The 20,774-nt window shown below is 45.4% G+C and overlaps 1 protein-coding gene across 1 annotated transcript in view; it reads left to right on the top strand.

Moving 5' to 3' along the window:
• The first annotated feature begins 18,049 nt into the window (after positions 1-18,049).
• slc17a8 (solute carrier family 17 member 8) overlaps positions 18,050-20,774 on the top strand; it is a 90,735-nt gene continuing 88,010 nt past the window's right edge. Inside the window, exon 1 of the mRNA XM_072269313.1 lies at positions 18,050-18,126. Coding sequence (XP_072125414.1) covers positions 18,050-18,126 — 77 coding nt within the window. The remainder of the gene's footprint in view (positions 18,127-20,774) is intronic.

The raw sequence follows: 20,774 nt of genomic DNA, 5'->3' as shown, positions 1-20,774 counted from the left end.
GACGAAATCTACGTGATCATGGGGAAAACGTACAAACTTCTTACAGATGGCATCGGAATTGAACTCTGAACTCTGACGCCCTGCTCTGTCATAGTTCACACCAACCATTATGCTCCTATGGCACCCACAATACGTGTTACTCTGGATTTCCAGCATCTGCTGAATCTCTTGTGTTTAAAATATCCCCGTCATCTTATCAACCTGTGCTGCCACCTTCAGGGCTTGTAAGACTTGTGTACCAAGGACCTTCAGCACCACATAGCGACTAATCTTTTTGTGCATTAAATCCTCCCAATGTGTACTGTTTCTCACTCATCAGAATTAAATTCCATCTGTCACTGCTCTGCCCACCTTAACACTGATCATTTATCCATCTATCTATCTGTCTGTTTAACCATCTATCTGTCTGTCTATCTGTATCTATCCATCTATCTGTCTATATCTATCAGTCTATCTATCTATATGTATCTCTCTGCTTGTCTGTCTATCTATGTATACCTATTTGTTTACTTATCCATCTATTTACCTGACCCCCGGTTCCTTTCCTCCTCTCTCTCTCCCCTGACCTCTGGTTCCTATCATCCTCTCACTCTCTCCCAGACCCCCAGTTCCTTTCCTCCTCTTTCTCTCTCTTGCCCCCCCCGACTCCCACTTCCTTTCCTCCTCTCTCCCCCACCGAGCCCCGGTTCCTTTCCTTTCCTCCCCTCTCTCTCCCCATGATTCCCAGTTCCTTTCCTCCTCTCTCTCCCCCAACCCTACTTCCTTTCCTCCCCACTCTCCCCCCAACCCCCAGTTCCTTTCTTCCTCTTCCCCTTGACCCCTGGTTCCTTTCCTCCCCTCTCTCTCCCCGACCCGCTTCCTTTCCTCCTCTCTCTATCAGAATCAGAATGAGAATCAGGTTTAATATCACTGACATACGGCATGAAATTTGTTCTTTCACAACAGCAGTACAATGCAATACATCATTTAAAAACTATAGATTGGGATAAGAAAGATATACAGTGCATTCCGGTTAATTGGGCCAACAGTTAATCAGGACATCTTATTTGGGACAACTCTTAAGGAACAAAAATTAATTGAGAAAATAGCTGGGATTCCCCCATTTATTTGGGACACTATGCTGCTTAATTGGGACAGCTGACTGTTGCCAAACAGTTTCTATCTAGTGTCAGTCGCATGAACTTGTGTGGTCATTAGAAACTACACCATGCTCAAAGCAAACAGGTTTTAAATAGCATCAGTCGTATGTATTTGTATTCAAAAAGCAGTGATTTTTGTCACTGATAGTTGGTGAGAAATAAGCAGTAAGATAATTTGCTCACTGTGAGTTCAAGTTTTCAGGCTTGGAGATGCCAGAAATGGCCAGGAGTGAAAATTAGGTGACTTCACTACTTCAACACATTAGTAACTATGAGGAATTTGAAGGTATCGATAATCATCTTGAATATGAAGATTTGAAGGATGCAATTGTTGAGAGGATTGTATGAAGGCAGTCCATTATCCGCACGGGTGTCTGCGTGCTAATTTTGCATCCTGTGGAAGAATCTTGGCCTGAAACATTGACTGTGCTCTTTGCCATAGATGCTGCCTGGCCTGTCGAGTTCCTCCAGCCCTTTGTGTGTGTGTTACTCAGATTTCCAGCATCTGCATTAATTTTGTTCAGTTACAGTCAATTAAAAAGCATGGTTGTCCGTCATGTCCAACAATGACAGTGAAACTATGAGGGAGAATTGTCAAAGTGGAAAAGCCACTGCAGGGGAGCCGTTCTATTCTCCTAACGTTGGCAGTCGTGTAAGGGAAATCATCACAAACTGGGTTCTCCTTGGCTGCAGCAGATGACCATAACTTCTCCTGTGCCTTGTCATGCTCTTTGTTCTGCTTGAACTGCTTTTTTTGGACGTTAGGTTTTGCTGGCAATCTCATCTATCCAGTCTGCCATTGTTGGCTTCGCATGCTAGGACAGTCATATCCCTATCTCAGTGGGGTATGGGGCCCATTGGCCACCCTCACCTGGTTTAACCCGCCTGTTCAAAGTGTTGTTCCGGGGTGTGGCTGCTGTCACATGCAAACGGCTACTTGGAGCCACAGGTGAGAATGGAGTGTCCGGTGGGGACCCAGGGTGAGTGAGTCACCCTGGAATGGACAGGGAAAGCCCCTTCACTGGTGGTGCTGGACACCCCATACACAGCAGGGTACACAGGATGAATTCCTCCATCAATAAATTATAGGAACGAATACACAGTTTTATAGTGCTGTAATAGCATTTGTATAGTTCCAGTTGTTCTCTATTTCATTTAAGTACATAATTTGTTACACAGTTAAATAGTAGTTTGTCTTTTTTAACCATTGTCATGAAACTTCAGCCAATTGGGCCAAAATGTACTGGTTCTGATGTATCCCAATTAACCGCAAACCACTATATACAGTATATATAAAAATTAAATTAAATAATAGTGCAAAAAGAAAAAAATCAAACTGAGATACTGCTCATGTATCTCCAGTAATCTGATGGCAGTGGGGAAGAAGCTGTTCCTAAAATGTTTCATTTATTTACGCTATTTATCTATCTATCTCTCTCTACCAATCTATCTATTATTAAAATCTTTATTTTATTTTAAAATTATTATCCTGTATCCCATTGCTGTCCTTCTGTAGAAGGAGTGGCACAATAACATTGTGCTTCACAGTGCCAGTGACCCAGGTTCAATTCCCACTGCTGTCTATAAGGAGTATGCATGTTCTTCCAGCAACTGTATGGCTTCCCTCCCAAAGTCCATAGACATACATTTTGGGTTAGTAAGTTGCGGACATGCTACGTTGACACTGAAAGCATAGTGACACTTGCTGGCAGCCCCAAGCACATTCCACAGATAGACTCTTCCTTGGGATTTGCTCCCGAAGCCTTCCCCGTGAGTGGGTATAGGCGTAAGTCAGCAGAGGCTTGAGCTCAGAGTTTTCCTGCTCTTAGATGAGCTACCAACCACGGTTGACGAGTCCCATTTGTTCCTTTTCCTGTCAGTAGAAACAGTTCTGCCGGGCTTAGTTGTCAGGGGCTATTTGAGACGCATGTTGTTGGGAGCATTTAGTCATAGTCATAGTCATAGTCATACTTTATTGATCCGGGGGGAAATTGGTTTTCATTACAGTTGCACCATAAATAATTAATAGTAATAAAACCATAAATAATTAAATAGTAATATGTAAATTATGCCAGGAAATAAGTCCAGGACCAGTCTATTGGCTCAGGGTGTCTGACCCTCCAAGGGAGGAGTTGTAAAGTTTGATGGCCACAGGCAGGAATGACTTCCTATGACATTTTGTGTTGCATCTTGGTGGAATGAGTCTCTGGCTGAATGTACTCCTGCGCCCAACCAGTACATTATGTAGTGGATGGGAGACATTGACCAAGATGGCATGCAACTTGGACAGCATCCTCTTTTCAGACACCACCGTCAGAGAGTCCAGTTCCATTCCCACAACATCACTGGCCTTACGAATGAGTTTGTTGATTCTGTTGGTGTCTGCTACCCTCAGCCTGCTGCCCCAGCACAGAACAGCAAACATGATCGCACTGGCCAATACAGACTCGTAGAACGTCCTCAACATCGTCCGGCAGATGTTAAAGGACCTCAGTCTCCTCAGGAAATAGAGACGGCTCTGACCCTTCTTGTAGACAGCCTCAATGTTCTTTGACCAGTCCAGTTTATTGTCAATTCATATCCCCAGGTATTTGTAATCCTCCACCATGTCCACACTGATCCCCTGGATGGAAACAGGGGTCACCGGTACCTTAGCTCTCCTCAGATCTACCTCCAGCCCCTTAGTCTTTTTCACATTAAACTGCAGATAATTCTGCCTACACCATGTGACAAAGTTTCCTACCGTAGCCCTGTACTCAGCCTCATCTCCCTTGCTGATGCATCCAACTATGGCAGAGTCATCCGAAAACTTCTGAAGGTGACAAGATGGGTAGCGGGAGCTCATTCCCACTACACCTCCACTATGACAACTTTAAGAGAAAAGACCCCATCTGTGCCGCTCATGGTCATTGTTCCGTCTAAGGTGTGTGCCTGTGTGCGTGCACTCATCTTAGCTACTAGTGCACAAAAGGTTGTCACCTTTACCTCATTGGCATGTTGAGTATATTTCATGATCGTACACAATCACATTTCCTTTTCCAGTTTCTGATGCAGACAGTGTTGACAAAGTGGAGTCTGCGATAATTTGTCTGCAGATTTTAGAACTGGCCTATTTATATAGTTTTTATTGATGAAATTATTTAGTCAATTTGTCGAATTCCGAAGAGGCAAAGGGCGTGAAGTGTGAAGGAATTGCTAATTCATTTAAAGTGGTATGGCTTATTATCCTTAGAATAGCTTCAGGTTTACTTCCGCTTGAATACTCAGAGCGCGCATGTTGTTGTCACTGGGCAAAGATTTGACAGCACGAGATTTTTGCGCACACTGGTCATTACAAATTACAGGGAAGATTGCTCATCATTCTGTACAGCTGAATTAAGGTCACCCCTTACCATCTAGGGAATAAAGCTCTAACTTATCTCACCTTTTCCTGTAGCACAGCCCCTCAACTCCTTCCAGCATCCTTGTAAATCTTTTCTGCACACTCCGCGAGTCCGCTGGGGAAGTCCTAGCCCCAGTGCCTGCGAATCCACCAGTGTGCCGGAGGCTGGAGGCCTGGGGGTGAATGACTGTATGTGTGTGGGTGGGTAGGTGGGTGAGTGGGAGGAAAGGGGCTTGTTTTGCTGTTGTTGTTTTGTTACTTGTGTTCTGTATTGTTCGGCCAAGCATTGTGGGGATGCTATGTTGGCGCTGAAATGTGTGGCGACGCCTGCGGGCCTCCCCCAGCACATCATTAGACTGTGTTGACTGTTAACGCAAACAACACATTTCACTGTAAGTTTTGATGTTACGTGATAAATAAATGCATCTGAATCACTTCCCAGTTTAATAACACTGCTGGGACGTGGGCCAAATGCAGGAAGATGGGACTATCTCACGTAGGCATCCTGGTCAGCATGAGATGGGTCAAAAGTTCCCAGGTTGTATAACTCTATGACCCTATGGTAAGACTGGCTGAACAGTCACTTGTGGCATTTGGGCTGTGACATCATGTCTATTTACAAATGGCGAGACTTCAAAGTCAAAATATATTTATTATCAAAGTACATATATGTCACCATTAACAACCCTGAGATTAATTTTACTTACAGGCAATTACAAGAAAATAAAGATATACAATAGATATTTTGAATTGAATTGACTTTATTACTTACATCCTTCATATACATGAGAAGTGAAAATCTTTACGTTACGCCTCCATCTAAATGTGCAATGTGCAATTTATAGTAATTTGTAATAAATAGTACATAGAACAGGACAGTCAATATAACATAGAAATACAATTGTATCAGCGTGAGTTGATCAGTCTGATGGCCTGGTGGAAGAAGCTGGCCTGGAGCCTGCTGGTCTGGTTTTTATGCTGCGGTACCGTTTCCCAGATGGTAGCAGCTGGAATAGATTGTGGTTGGGGTGACTTGGGTCTCCAATGATCCTTCAGGCCCCTCTTACACTCCTGTCTTTGTAAATGTCCTGAATAGTGGGAAGTTCACAACTACAGAGGCACTGGGCTGTCTGCACCACTCTCTGCAGAGTCCTGCGATTGAGGGAGGTACAGTTCCCATACCAGGCAGTGATGCAGCCAGTCAGGATGCTCTCCATTGTGCCCCAGTAGAAAGTTCTTAGGATTTGGGGGCCCGTACCAAACTTCCTCAACCGTCTGAGGTGAAAGAGGCGCTGTTGTGCTTTTTTCACCACACAGCTGGTGTGTACAGACCATGTGAGGTCCTCGTGATGTAGATGCTGAGGAACTTAACGCTGTTCACTCTCTCAACCCCAGATCCATTGATGTCAATAGGGGTTAGCCTGTCTCCATTCCTCCTGTAGTCCACAACCAGCTCCTTTGTTTTTGCGACGTTGAGTGAGAGGTTGTTTTCTTCACACCACTGTGTCGAGGTGATGACTTCTTCTTTGTAGGCTGCCTCATTATTATTTGAGATTAGGCCAATCAGTGTAATGTCGTCAGCAAATTTAATTAGCAAATTAGAGCTGTGGGTGATGACACAGTCATAGGTATACAGAGTGTAAAGGAGGAGGCTTAGTACACAGCCCTGAGGGGCACCTGTGTTGAGAGTCAGAGGGGTGGAGGTGAAGGAGCCCACTCTTGCCACCTGCTGGTGATCTGACAGGAAATCCAGGATCCAGCTGCACAAGGCAGGGGGAAGGCCGAGGTCTTTGAGTTTCTAGTTGAGCCTGGATAGAATTATGGTGTTGAATGCTGAACTGTAGTCCAAGAACAGCATTCTCACATAAGTACCTTTCTTCGCCAGATGCGTAAGGACGGTGCCTATTGCATCATCTGTCGATCGAATGTGTCGGTCGGCGAATTGTAGGGATCCAGTGTGGGTGGTAGCAAGCTGCAGATGTAGTCCTTGACCAGACTCTCAAAGCATTTGATTATTATTGAGGTGAGTGCAACAGGACGCCAGTTGTTCAGGCATGTTACCTTGGTCTTTTTAGGTACCGGAACAATGGTGGATATTTTGAAGCAGGAGGGCTCTACAAATTATACTCAAACGAAGTCTGACAAACAACTAATGCACAGAAGAAGAAAGTAATGCAATTACAGTAATAAATGAAGAATGTTGAGAAGATGAGTTGTAGAGTCCTTGAAAGTGAGTCTATAGGTCGTGCAATCCATTCAGAGTTGAGGTGAGTGAAGTTATCCATTCTGGCTCAGGAGCCTGATGGTTGTAGGGTAATAACTGTTCCTGAGCTGATAATGTGGAACCTAAGGCTCCTCGACCTCCTGCCTGATAGTCAAAGTGGGATAAGAGCATGCCCTGAGTGGTGGAGGTCCTTGATGATGTGCTCAATAGTGAGGAGGGATTTGCCTGTGGTGGACTGGGCTGTATCCATCACCTTTTGTAAAAAATGTACTTAATTTATGTTTTTCGAGTAAATGCTACTCATCTGATGTCATGTGCCATCAGCCTTGCTCCTGCTGACACCTCCCAACCTGAACACGCCACCATCTGTCAGCTTCCACCCAGCTGATAGGATTCACCTGCCACTCACTCCAGACTCGTCACCAGCAGCCTATTTAACCCCGGTTCTCACCCACAGATCCTGTTCACTCATCGAACAAGCTGACCACAACCAGTTGCTCCGAACTTTCCCTCTCACTGCCTAAAGTTTAACTTGTTGCCTGTTTTGTTGAGTTTCTCTTCTCCCTTGTTTTGTGGCCCCTTGTGGCTTGGTATTTTGTTGTTTATTGTTAAGGTTATCGTTTATCACTGAATCGTTTCCTCTGCTCTGCTTTTGGGTCAAGCCTCCTCTACATTCCCTGACAGATGCACCGCAGCAGAAATATACTTGTACATAAGGCAGTAAACTCAATTTGAGATTTGATATACTGGTGTAAAGAGCACTGTCATCAGAAGAGGGCACCAGACAGGAGAGAAGTTTGGCCTATCTACCAGGGCGGTTCCCAGTGGAAGTCCATTGACAAGGATGCTCTCCCCTTGCACATTGGGACCTGGGTGCAGTGTGCCGCGCAGAGCAGTGCCCTATAACAAGCTTTTAAGTTTGTCCACGGATCTCCCAGCTACTGTCACTCTGCGGGCTGGAGGAGACCATATACCATATCTACGTGGAGTGTATGAGGTGGCAACCCCTGTTTGAATTCATGAGGTGGGCTACTCCTCACCTTCTGGCTGCATTCAAGAACAGTGCATTGAGGATGTTACCATAACGAACCTCATCTGGCTGAGGGCAAATCAAACACTATGGCTTACTGCAGAGGCCAGTGCCAGGCGGCGGGATTGTGATGCTGTCTTTGGATCAGAGGATGCAACAACTCTCAGGGAAGCAGGAATTGTGCTTTACAGCTCCATCAAGGAGGTAAAATGGGAGGATTCTCAGAGAATTTACAGTCACTTCTGCAATAGCAGAGGCACGAAGCGATGTGGCAGGGAATTCAGAGGATTACAGACTACAGGTCTACCCTGCACGCCAGTGACCAAGTCGCCTCACTCCCCGGCAGGCTGAGTGTGTTTTGTGCCCGGTTTGGTGCACAGAACATAGTGCTGGTGAGGAAGGCACCCCTCTCCCCAGGGGAGCAGACACTCCGTCTGGCTGAAGCTGAGGTGAGGAAAACCCTGGTCAGAGTCAACCCACACAAAGCTGTGGGCTCGATAACATAGCAGGTGGGTTCTAAAGACTGCGCAGCCCAGCTGACGGAAGTGATGACAGAAATATGTAACATCTCTCTGGAACAATCCACTGTCCCCTCGGATTTCAAGGCAGCAACATCATTCTGGTGCCATAGAAGATGACAGTAACCTGCCTAAATGACTATTGTTCGGTAGCATTAACATCAAATGCTTTGAGCAGCTGGTCATGGAGCACATTAAAGCCTTTCTCCCGGTTACACTGGACCCTTTCCAGTTCGCTTATCACTCAAACCGATCCACTGATGATACAATAGCCTCTGCCCTACACTCTGTCCTGTCCCCCGTGGAAAATGGGGTCTCATATGCCAGACTGCTGTTTATAGACTTCAGTTCAGCGTTCAACACCATCATACCCCAGAAACTGGTGGGGAAACTGTCCTCGCTAGTCTCAACACCTCCCTCTGCAATTGGATTCTGAACTTCTTCACAGTAAGGCCACAGTCAGTCCGTGTGAGCAGCAACGTCTCTGGCCCCATTACGCTGAGCACCGGCGCTCCCCAAGGCTGTGTGTTCAGCCCACTGCTGTTCACACTGGCGAAGCGTGACTGTATCACAGGATCCAGCTCATCGAGCTTGCGGATGACGCAACAGTGGTTGGCCTTATCAAGAATGATGACGAGACGGAAAATGGAGGGAAAGTGGAGCGGCTGGTGGATTGGTGTGAGAAAACAACCTAAACCTGAACATAGAGAAGACAAAGGAAATCATTGTGGACTTGGGAAGGGTCAGACAAACCGTCCCCTCTGCAAGTACATCGCTCCTTGTAGAGAGAGCGAAATGCACCAAGTTCCTGGGAGTTCACATCATGGCTGACCTCATTTGGTCCCATAATATCACTTCCCTGAACAAGAAGGCACAGCAGCAGCTCCACTTCCTAAGAAGATTGAGGCGAACAAGGCTCCATTCTCCTATATTACCTGTGTTTTATGGGAGCACCATTGTGAGCATCCTGACAAGCTGCATCTCCATCTAGTATGGGAGTAGTCGAGCAGAAGTCCCTACCAAGGACCGAGCACAGCTGAGAGGATCATGGGGGTCTCCCCAAAATCCATGGGGGTCATTTATCAGGAGTACTGTGTACACAGGGCCCTTAGTATTATTAAGGATCCCACCCATCCATCCAGCGTCCTCTTTGACTTTCTACCATCAGGCAGGAGACTACAATGCATAAAGACAAGACCGGTCAGGATGAGAAACAGTTTCTTCGTCAGACATGATTTTCCTTTCACAAATCCATGCTGACTTTGTCCGAGGATTTCACCGCTTTCCAAATGTGCTGTTATCACATCTTTGATAACTGACTCCAGCAGTTTCCCCACCACCGACGTTAGGCTAACCGGTCTATAATTCCGTGGTTTCTCTCTCCCTCCTTTTTTAAAAAGTGGGGTTACATTAGCCACCTTCCAATCCTCAAGAACTAGTCCAGAATCTAAAGAGTTTTGAAAAATTATCACTAATACATCCACTATTTCTTGGGCTACTTCCTTAAGCACTCTGGGACGCAGACCATCTGGCCCTGGGGATTTATCCGCCTTTAATCCCTTCAATTTACCTAACACCACTTCCCTACTAACATGTATTTCCCTCAGTTCCTCCATCTTACTGGACCCTCTGTCCCCTACTATTTCTGGAAGATTATTTATGTCCTCCTTAGTGAAGACAGAACCAAAGTAATTATTCAATTGGTCTGCCATGTCCTTGCTCCCCATAATCAATTCACCTGTTTCTGTCTGTAGGGGACCTACATTTGTCTTAACTAATCTTTTTCTTTTCACATATCTATAAAAGCTTTTACAGTCAGTTTTTATGTTCCCTGCCAATTTTCTCTCATAATCTTTTTTCCCTTTCCTAATTAAGCCCTTTGTCCTCCTCTGCTGAACTCTGAATTTCTCCCAGTCCTCAGGTGAGCCACTTTTTCTGGCTAATTTGTATGCTTCTTCTTTGGAATTGATACTATCCCTAATTTCTCTTGTCAGCCACGGGTGCACTACCTTCCTTGATTTATTCTTTTGCCAAACTGGGATGAACAATTGTTGTAGTTCATCCATGCAACCTTTAAATGCTTGCCATTGCATATCCACCGTCAATCCTTTAAGTGTCATTTGCCAGTCTAACTTAGCTAATTCACGTCTCATACCTTCAAAGTTACCCTTCTTTAAGTTCAGAACCCTTGTTTCTGAATTAACTATGTCACTCTCCATCTTAATGAAAAATTCCACCATAGTATGGTCACTCTTACCCAAGGGGCCTCTCACGACAAGATTGCTAATTAACCCTTCCTCATTGCTCAATACCCAGTCCAGAATAGCCTGCTCTCTAGTCGGTTCCTCGACATGTTGGTTCAAAAAACCATCCCGCATACATTCCAAGAAATCCTCTTCCTCAGCACCTTTACCAATTTGGTTCACCCAATCTACATGTAGATTGAAGTCACCCATTATAACTGCTATTCCTTTATTGCACGCATTTCTAATTTCCTGTTTAATACCATCCCCAACCTCACTACTATTGTTAGGTGGCCTGTACACAACTCCCACCAGCGTTTTCTGCCCCTTAGTGTTATGCAGCTCTACCCATATCGATTCCACATCCTCCCGGCTAATGTCCTTCTTTTCTATTGCATTAATCTCCTCTCTAACCAGCAATGCTACCCCACTTCCTTTCCTTTCATGTCTATCCCTCCTGAATATTGAATATCCCTGAATGTTGAGCTCCCATCCTTGGTAACCCTGGAGCCATGTCTCTGTGATCCCCACTATATCATATTCATTAATAACAATCTGCACTTTTAATTCATCCACCTTGTTACGAATGCTCCTTGCATTGACACACAAAGCCTTCAGGCTTGCTTTTACAACTCTCTTAGCCCTTATACAATAATGTTGAAAAGTGGCCCTTTTTGATTTTTGCCCTGGATTTGCCAGCCTTCCCCCCCCATCTCCCCTTCCCCCTTTCCCCACCTCCCCCACTCCCCCTCCATTCTCCCCCTCCTTCTCCCTCCCCCTCTCCCCCTTCTCTCTCTTCCCTGCCCCTCCCTCTCCCTCTACCCCTCCCTCCCCTCTCCCCTCTCCCTCCCCTCCTCCTTACAGGATAACCAAAGAGATAGAGGATGGAGCTAAAATCAAGTCAAATTCAATGTCTTTTAACTATTTGCATGTATATAATACATGTAACCAAGTAATGTATATAAAAATGAGATAACCTTTCTCTGAACCAGGGTGTAAATCACAGTAGTACACATAACACACAATAACTTATGAAGGTAAGGATAAACTCTGGAGATGAATCACACATAAATAATAAACTAATGTGCATTAATATTATATATTGTAAGGCACGGAACAAATTAACCGGTGACACTTCAAATACAATTCACCAGGGACTTCAGAATTTAATGTCGATATATGTGAGGTTATCCACTTTGGTGGCAAAAACAGGAAAACAGATTATTATCTGAATAGTGGCCAATTAGGAAAAGGGGAGGTGCAACGAGACCTGGGTGTCATTATACACCAGTCATTGAAAGTGGGCATGCAGGTACAGCAGGCAGTGAAAAAGGCGAATGGTATGCTGGCATTTATAGCGAGAGGATTCGAGTACAGGAGCAGGGAGGTGCTACTGCAGTTGTACAAGGCCTTGGTGAGACCACACCTGGAGTATTGTGTGCAGTTTTGGTCCCCTAATCTGAGGAAAGACATCCTTGCCATAGAAGGAGTACCAAGAAGGTTCACCAGATTGATTCCTGGGATGGCAGGACTTTCATATGATGAAAGACTGGATTAACTAGGCTTATACTCGTTGGAATTTAGAAGATTGAGGGGGAATCTTATTGAAACGTATAAAATCCTAAAGGGATTGGACAGGCTAGATGCAGGAAGATTGTTCCCGATGTTGGGGAAGTCCAGGATATGTCCTAGTTAACCCAGTGATCTTGGAAGTCACCTGTCCTCCAATGTCGACCTCAATGACAAGATCCAACATCATTTTAAGTGCGCTGGAACAGCTTTTGGACATCTCCGAACAAGAGTCTTTCATGATCGTGACATCCGAACAGACACCAAAATGTTAGTGTACAAAGCAGTGGTAATCCCAACGCTCCTGTATGCATCAGAAACCTGGACAACATACCGACGACATCTGAAGGCACTTGAAAAGCTCCATCAACGCTGTCTTCGAAACATCTTAAATATCAGCTGGGAAGATGAGAACAAAGTCAGTGTGCTAAATGAAGCAAAAACAACAAACATTGAAGCCTACGTCATCAAGAACCAACTAAGATGGAGCGGTCATGTTGTTCGGGTGAAAAACGAACATCTGCTGAAACAAATCTTCTACTCCCAGCTTAAGAAGGCAAACGTAAAAGAGGTGGACAACAGAAGAGATTCAAAGACGTCTTAAAAGCCAACATGAAGAAATGTAACATTGACATCAACAATTGGGAAACCAATGCCAAGGACAGGAAACTCTGGCAAGCCATCATCTGAGAAGGAACAGCAACTTTCGAAGCCGACAGATGTGCAGAATTAGAAGAAAAGAGAAGAAAATGGAAAGAGAGGCAGCAACAACCAAAGCCCGATCTGCCATCTGGAACTACCTGTCCTGAATGTAGAAGAACTTTCAAAGCCAAGATTGGACTCATAAGCCACTTGAGAGCCCATAAGTAGATCAACGGAACGAAGACCATCATCCTCGACCTCGAGGGATAGCCTCGACGACGAGCTAACCTGCTCCTGGGCTGGCTATAACAGCTATCCATGGGTCCTGGAGTTGGACAACGGAGGGTTCATCCAGGCTCACTGACTGGCAATGTACAGGGCGCAGGTAGTTGTAGGAAGATAATACCTGGCATCGATGGGCAGCATAGAGGTGTCTCAGAATTGTTGGACACTGTGAGTGTAACAAGGGGTGGTTGCCAAGCTGAGTAGAACTGGGGTAGTTATCTTTAACCCACAGACAATCAGGAAAGACATACACCAGGTGGACCCAGGTGTACAGGAGACTAAAGACGAGGATGAAGAATGAAGAGTCTTTACTTGTGGATTGGTTTGTAGAGAACTCGAGAACCAGCACTCACACAGAGTAGGTAAACTCAAGACTGGTCAAAGGCCAACTAAACAGAGGGAACTTAAAAAGAGAAACAATTCAGAGTCACAGGTGCACTGTAACTAAAACAAAATACTGATGAAAATAATCAATTAATAATCGGGGAGGAGGAATGTTGGAACCTGAAGGACTCCATCCCCACCTGGTGCTCAGATCAAAGTATGACAGCAGGGATAAGTGCCACCGTCGATAAGGATGGAAATGTGTTAGCTTAGTCTGTGTTAGTCATGATTTTGTCACAATGGGGGGGCATTGGGAGCAAGGGTGGACCCAAATGCAAGACACATCTTGTGAGGTTAATTAAATTGAGTTTATTGTCTGATACCAGGAGAGTAAAACAGAAGCAGGAATAGTGAACTGGACAAGGACTCTGGACTACGACTAGGGTGGGTCTAGGGGTCTGGGCTAGGACTCGGAATTGGATCCCGGAACTAGTAGCGACATGAAGAGGCTACGGTATGGACTCCGAGCCAGAGACTGGACAAGGACCCAGTACCTGGGTCTTGCCCTGGGCTTGGATCCCAGAACCAGCCATGGACATGACATGGGCTAGGGAGAGAAGGAGCATGGAAAAACAGAGTCTCGGTCTTGGGAGAGCAGGTACATGGAACCATGGACTCACACACAGAACAGAGAGCCGGGACCCCTCCTTGGGTACAGGATAAAGGGCCGGGACTCATGTCCCCCCTCAGGGCAATGGCAAGATGGCCTGACTTACCCACGGAGGCGAGGACAAGACACGACAAGACATGACCCCCCATGGGGCAACGGCAAGATGGCCAGACTTACCCCACAGAGGCGAGGACAAGACAAGACCAACACGAAAGAACACCAGACAGTACCCATCTAGCTCCGGCAATAGAACTAGACCAAGGTGCAGGCGAGGGCTGCAGACGAGGGCTAGAGGTGAGAGGGGCAGAGAAGGGATTCAGACAGGGGGGTAGGACAGGAATCACAGACCACCAGGGCCAGGACTTGACTCGGTACTTGGATGCCACCAGGGCCAGGACTTGACTCAGAACTTGGGTGCTACCAGGGCCAGGAATTGACTCGGTACTTGGATGCCGCCAGGGCCAGGACTTGACTTGGTACTTGAATGCCCCCGGAGCCAGGACTTGACTTGGAGTATCCGGGTAGTGGCGAGCTCTCGACTCGGCCCGGGAGCAGTAGACAGCAGTTCTTGATTCCCTCCGGCGGGTTAACTGACGGACCCACCTCGGTGAGGAAACTTTGCAGGCTCGCTTTGGCGAGGTAACGCTAGGGTTGCTTCGGTGAGGAAAGGCGAATTACCTGCACTCGCTTCAGGCGGAGACTAGGCTTGCTCCGGCCAGATGACACTGGCACGCCGTACCTTGGTGACTTTGCAGACGCTCTCGCGCCGAACGGCTGAAAGCCGGAGACTATAAACTACCGGTTCAGCCAAGAGTAAATTGCCTCTAATCACCAAGGCCGAGGGACACAGGAAACAGGGAACCAAAGGGAAACAGGGAGTCAACGGTCCAGATCGTAACATAAACAAAGTAAATTTAAAGAGACCCCGATCCGGACCATGACAGATTTGTTTTTGTTTGTAATGTGATTGTACAATAGTACTGTAGTGGTTTGAATTTATAATAAATGTATTAAAAAAAAAATCTGGTCCTGAAGAACATCCGAGAGACAAGAGGCGAGATGCTCTGGAGCATCACACTAAGTGCCAGAGGAACTTAGCGAGCAGGCAGCATCTGTGGAGGCAAATGGACAGCTGAACGGTCTCAGACCAAAAAACATTGACTGTTCATTTCCCTCCACAGATGCTGGCCGACCTGCTGAGTGTCAAGAAGCATAGAGTATCGGAGACCATTCAGCAATGAAAGATAACTTTAATAGTAGACTTTAATAAGCCACAAGGGGGCACAAAACAAGAGAGAACAGAAACTAAACACAACAGACAACAAGGTCAACTTTAGGCAGGGAGAGGGAAAGTTCGGAGCAACTGATTGAGTCTGGCTGGTTCAATGAGTGAACAAAGACAGTGGATGAGAATGGGTTTAAATAGGCTGCAGGTGATGAGTCTGGAATGAGCGGCTGGTGAATCCTATCAGCTGGGTGGAGACTATGAGATGCCGGTATGTGCATATTGGGAGGTATCAGCAGGAACAGACTGGGAGATGTCAGCAGGAGCAGATTGAGAGGTGTCTGCATGTGCAGACTGAGTAATGTCTGCATGTGCAGATTGGGAGGTGTCAGCGGAGCGGATTGGGAGGTGTCTGCGGGAGCAGATTGGGAGGTGTCAGCGGAGCGGATTGGGAGGTGTCAGCGGAGCGGATTGGGTGGTGTCAGCGGGAGCAGATTGGGAGGTGTCAGCGGAGCGGATTGGGAGGTGTCTGCCTGTGCAGTCTGGGAGGTGTCTGCATGTGCAGACTGGGTGGTGTCAGCGGGAGCAGATTGGGAGGTGTCTGCGGGAGCAGATTGGGAGGTGTCAGCGGAGCGGATTGGGAGGTGTCAGCGGAGCGGATTGGGTGGTGTCAGCGGGAGCAGATTGGGAGGTGTCTGCGGGAGCAGATTGGGAGGTGTCTGCGGGAGCAGATTGGGAGGTGTCTGCGGGAGCAGATTGGGAGGTGTCAGCGGAGCGGATTGGGAGGTGTCAGCGGAGCGGATTGGGAGGTGTCAGCGGAGCGGATTGGGTGGTGTCAGCGGGAGCAGATTGGGAGGTGTCTGCGGGAGCAGATTGGGAGGTGTCTGTATGTGCAGATTGGGTGGTGTCAGCGGGAGCAGATTGGGAGGGTTCCAAACACAATTACCGGTAGTGCTTCAACAGTTTCATTACCGAACTAATTTCCGAGATGTCTCCTAACCATCACACTTTGTAATTTTGCAGGGGCGGGAATTGCCGTTTGTTGATTTGGATCGAGAGGGAAAAATGTTTTTTTCTTGACAAAAATCTGATTCAATGTCTATAAAAGAATCGAACGCAGAAAGAGAAGGTCTTCGCTCTCTGTGGTATGGAACTCTTGTATCTCACTTCCACATCTTGGGGAATTATTCACACACACTCAGAAACTAATAAGACTTGCATTATTAAATGATTCCGCCATCTAGACTACCGCTAAGAGATGTTACCCGAATCAACGTGCGAATTTTAAAAATACGTATTCGTTTAAATAAACTGTCCGAAGTCATAATTATAACGTATAGTTTCGGTACATATTGGAGTTCCTGCTCGAGCTCTCAGGTCCTCTTCCGCTGGTCTCTTAAATTTAAACAATCTTCCTCTGGGTGCTCCGGTTTCCTCCCAAAGTCCAAAGGCGTACCGGTTGGTAGGTTAATTGGTCATTGTAAACTGTCCTGCGGTTAGGCTAGTTGCTGGGCGGCACAGCTCGAAGGGCCGGAAAGGCCTGTCCGCTCTATATCTTAATAAATAAATAACTGGCAGATCTGCTGTTTCAGCTACACTCCTAAACTGTGGAATCCGATACCTAAAATCATAAAAGATACAGACTCAGTTGACACTTTTAAACACCAGCTCAGAACCTACTGATTTAACTTTGCTTTTAACTAACATCTCTTTGTCATTTATTTTCACGTTTGCACTTTATCCCAATGTAAAGACAGTTATCTCGTTTGTATATGAAACTGGTTTGTATAAAGTGCTCTATAAGTGAGTTATTATTTTAATATATTTTTTCTCAGGTCAAGCTGATAAAACCTGAGATTAGGGTACAGCCAAGCACACCCATTTCTCAAATGTTAGGAACTTCCAGACTGTTCCAGAGTTGTTTAGTATTGTGGCTTTCTGGAGATTTACATAAATATTGCTGTGTAGGCCTAATTGTTTAATGTAGTGAGTTCGAGATGACATCGGTTATAGATTAATGTTGTTGTTGTTGGTGTTATTATTACATTGACACGGCGCAGCCGAGGGAAGTGATGGGGCGGGATGGCTGATAGGACTCGGCTGCGAAATAATTTATTGTCGGGAGGAGTGTCTGCGTGTGTCTGAGAGACCGATGAGATGTTCTATCAATACTTCGTCTTAAAAGATTCATGCACGTTCCACTTCAGGGCTGTGGGATTTCACAACGCGTTTCCATTCTGGGTGTCAGTTACACGGACACCAGAGATACAAGCCAGGGTTGCTATCACACCGGACCCGCCTCAATGAGAAGAGCTGCATCACCGTCAATTTTTAATGAAGGTCCCGTCCACCTCCGCTCTCCCGCATCTTGCGTTCTAACAAGGATTTAGGAGGTAGACAAGATCTCCGGCGGTGAAGTTCTTCTGAACCACTTGGCTTATTTTTTTTTGTAGAGGCGGTGGGAGGGCTTTGGCGATCTGCTAATTCTCTGTTGCTCAGTCTCTCCCCGGAGAGTCTCAACAGTCCACACAGCCGATTACTGTAGAAACTGTAACTTTGTCTGGATTCCCACTGTAAACTTCCCAAAGCAACTGGTTGGACAGGGAAAGAGAGGAAGAGAGGGACGGATAGACAGAGAGGGGGAGGGAGAGAGAGAGAGGGGGGACTATCTCACTGAGAACAGTATTCACACAGCAGCTCTAACAAAAGGACCATGGACAGCGCCTTTACACGACCTGTCGAGCATCACTACTAGTGGAGGATAAGAGGAGAGGCTCCTTCCGCGTCAAGCAGCAACGATGTCGTTCGATGGATTTGCAACTCTCAAGGAGAAAGTCAAGTACACGGTGGGAGATTCCTTGGGCCATCTCCGAAGGTACTGAGAGAGAGAGTTTAAAACTAAGTTTATAATGTTGCAACTGTTATAAATCCCGCAGATCCATATCGTCCGGTCATAATTCGCGTTTTATTTATTTGAACAACGCCTTTCTTTAACTGCAGACAGATGATCTTCACAGAAGTTTGTACAATTGCATCGGTGTGATCATAAAACGAACAGACATTCGTAGGAGCAGAATTAAACCGTTTAGTTAATCGAGGCTGCTCGGCTAATTTACTATCCTTCTCAATCCCATTCTCCGGCCCTCTCCCCGTAACCTTTGATACCCTGACTAATCAATAACCTATCAATCTGCGCTTTAAATACATCCAATGACTTGGTCTGATCTCCACGATTGTCTGTAACAAATAATTCCACAGAATCAACACCCTCTGGCTAAATAAACTCCTCCTCATCTCTGTTCTAAAGGCTCGTCCCTCTATTTTGAGGCTGTGCCCTCTAGTCCTAGACTCTCCCACTATAGGAAACATCCTCTCCACATCCACTGTATCTCTGTCCTGCAATATTTGATAGGTTTCAATGAGATCCCCTCTCATTCTTCTAAATTCCAGCCAGTACAGGCTCTGAGCTGTCAAACGTCCCTCATACATTTACCCTTTCATTCCCTGAATCATCATCTTGGTAGAAATCTGTACAAACGAACCGGTGTGTTCACGGTCCCACTGCAAGCGTACATAAACACCAAGACAAAAAGGTAGGAAATGACCCCGTGTACTGCACAAGTTCTCCTACATTTTAACTGATTTATTCACGTGTTTTACCTCAAAAGACAAATATTAATCCTACTCTATTTCTGCTTAAAATAAAAATGATCTAATCTGTAGTCGTTTCCTGTAAAGGAAATGCTTGTAATTGAATGCATTTGAAGTCTAAGCATTTAACCTAGACCATAAAACCATTAGACACGGGAGTAGAATAAGGCCATTCGGCACATCTAGTCTAATCCACCATTCCATCATGGCTGATTTATTATCCCTCTCAACCCCATTCTCCTGTTTCCCTGTGACCTTTGATACCCTTACTAATCAAGAACCTGTCAACCACTTTAAATATCCCCAAAAACTCGGCCTCCTCCTCATCTCTGTTCTAAATGGATGTCCCTCTAAGGCTGTGCCTTCTGGTCCTAGACTCTCCCAATCAACACCAATAATAATCAAAAATCTATCAACCTCCACTTTAAGTGCACCTAGTGACTTGGACAGTCAAAGTTTCAGTTCAAGACCCATCATCTGGACTAAGAGATGGTTGAGGAAGACTCAGTATTAAACTTGGACTAGATTTTATTTTTAAATTAACAGATAATTTAACCAGATAATTCATCCTCTGAATTTTTGGATGGGCACTGAACCCAAGTACACTACCTCACTTTTTTTTTCTTTTTCTTTGCTGTCTGATTGCACTATTCATTGAATTTAATTATAGGATCATAGAAAGGTACAGCAGAGAAACAGGCTCTTCAATGCATCTAGTCCGTGCCGAACCATTTAAACTGCTGACTCCCAACGACCTGCACCTGGGCCCTAGCCCTTCATAGCCCTACCATCCATGTACCTATCCAAACTTCTCTTAAATGTTGAAATCGAGCTTGCATGCACCACTTGTGCTTTGTAGCTCATTCCACACTCTCACTACCCTCTGAGTGAAGAAGTTTCTCCTCATGTTCCCCTTAAACTTTTCACCTTCACACTTAACCCATGATCTATATACTAATATATAATCGACTTTAATAAACAGTGCAAAAAAGAGAACAATAATTGTAGTTAGTAGTTTTTTTCATTATTATGTATTGCAATGTACTGCTGCCACAAAGACGACAAATTTTACGACAAATGCCAGTGGTATTAAACCTGATTCTGATATTACTTACAGGCTGCTGAGATGCGTGAGTAGAAGTGTTTGAATGCAAGGTTATAATTAGATCAATACTAACTGAATAGATTTAGAGTGACAGGGTTATAAAACAGGTAAACAGGCCCTTCAGTCCATCTCACCCATTCTGACCAAAGGTCATCCTGTTTGTCCATGTTGGTCCATATCCCTCCAAATTTTTCCTATTCCATGTACCTGTCCAATTGTCTTTTAAATGTTGTTACTTGTGACAAAAGGTCCTTTTTTGTGCTATAGTTTTCTGTGACTCTATGACTCTCTGGCTTTTAAAGTTCTTGTCCTTGTTTTTATTAAACTCATCCATGATTTCTGTCCCTCCTTTTCTGAAATCTCCTCCACCCTACTAAGCTTTCATGAACTCTGAGTTCCCCCAATTCCAATCTCTGATCATTTCTGAACTAAACCAGTGGTGACTTTGCCCTCAGCTGGCTTCAGTCTGTAACATCTCCCCCAGCTCTCTCTTCCTTTGAGATTCTCCGGCTTGCTGCCAAGTTGGAGCATTCTGTGAAGCTCCTTGGGACATCTCTCCAGCAGCAGCATGTGAAGTTGCTGTTACTGTATTAATGATATTTGGAGTTGGATATTTAAAATGAAATTGATATGTCAATTTGTCCAGTTGAAATAAAGTTGCAGCAGTTCTCCAATGCCATCCAAACCCTGGAGTGTCTTATGCTCCTGAAACCTGCACCTACTGGTGCTATTTATAATTCATAAGTGTTCAGGATGGGTTTCTTAAG

Source organism: Mobula birostris, chromosome 9 (genome assembly GCF_030028105.1).
Source record: "Mobula birostris isolate sMobBir1 chromosome 9, sMobBir1.hap1, whole genome shotgun sequence".
Taxonomy (NCBI): domain Eukaryota; kingdom Metazoa; phylum Chordata; class Chondrichthyes; order Myliobatiformes; family Myliobatidae; genus Mobula; species Mobula birostris.
The sequence above is the reverse complement of the archived record's forward strand: the minus strand, read 5'-3'. Positions and strand labels throughout refer to the sequence as shown.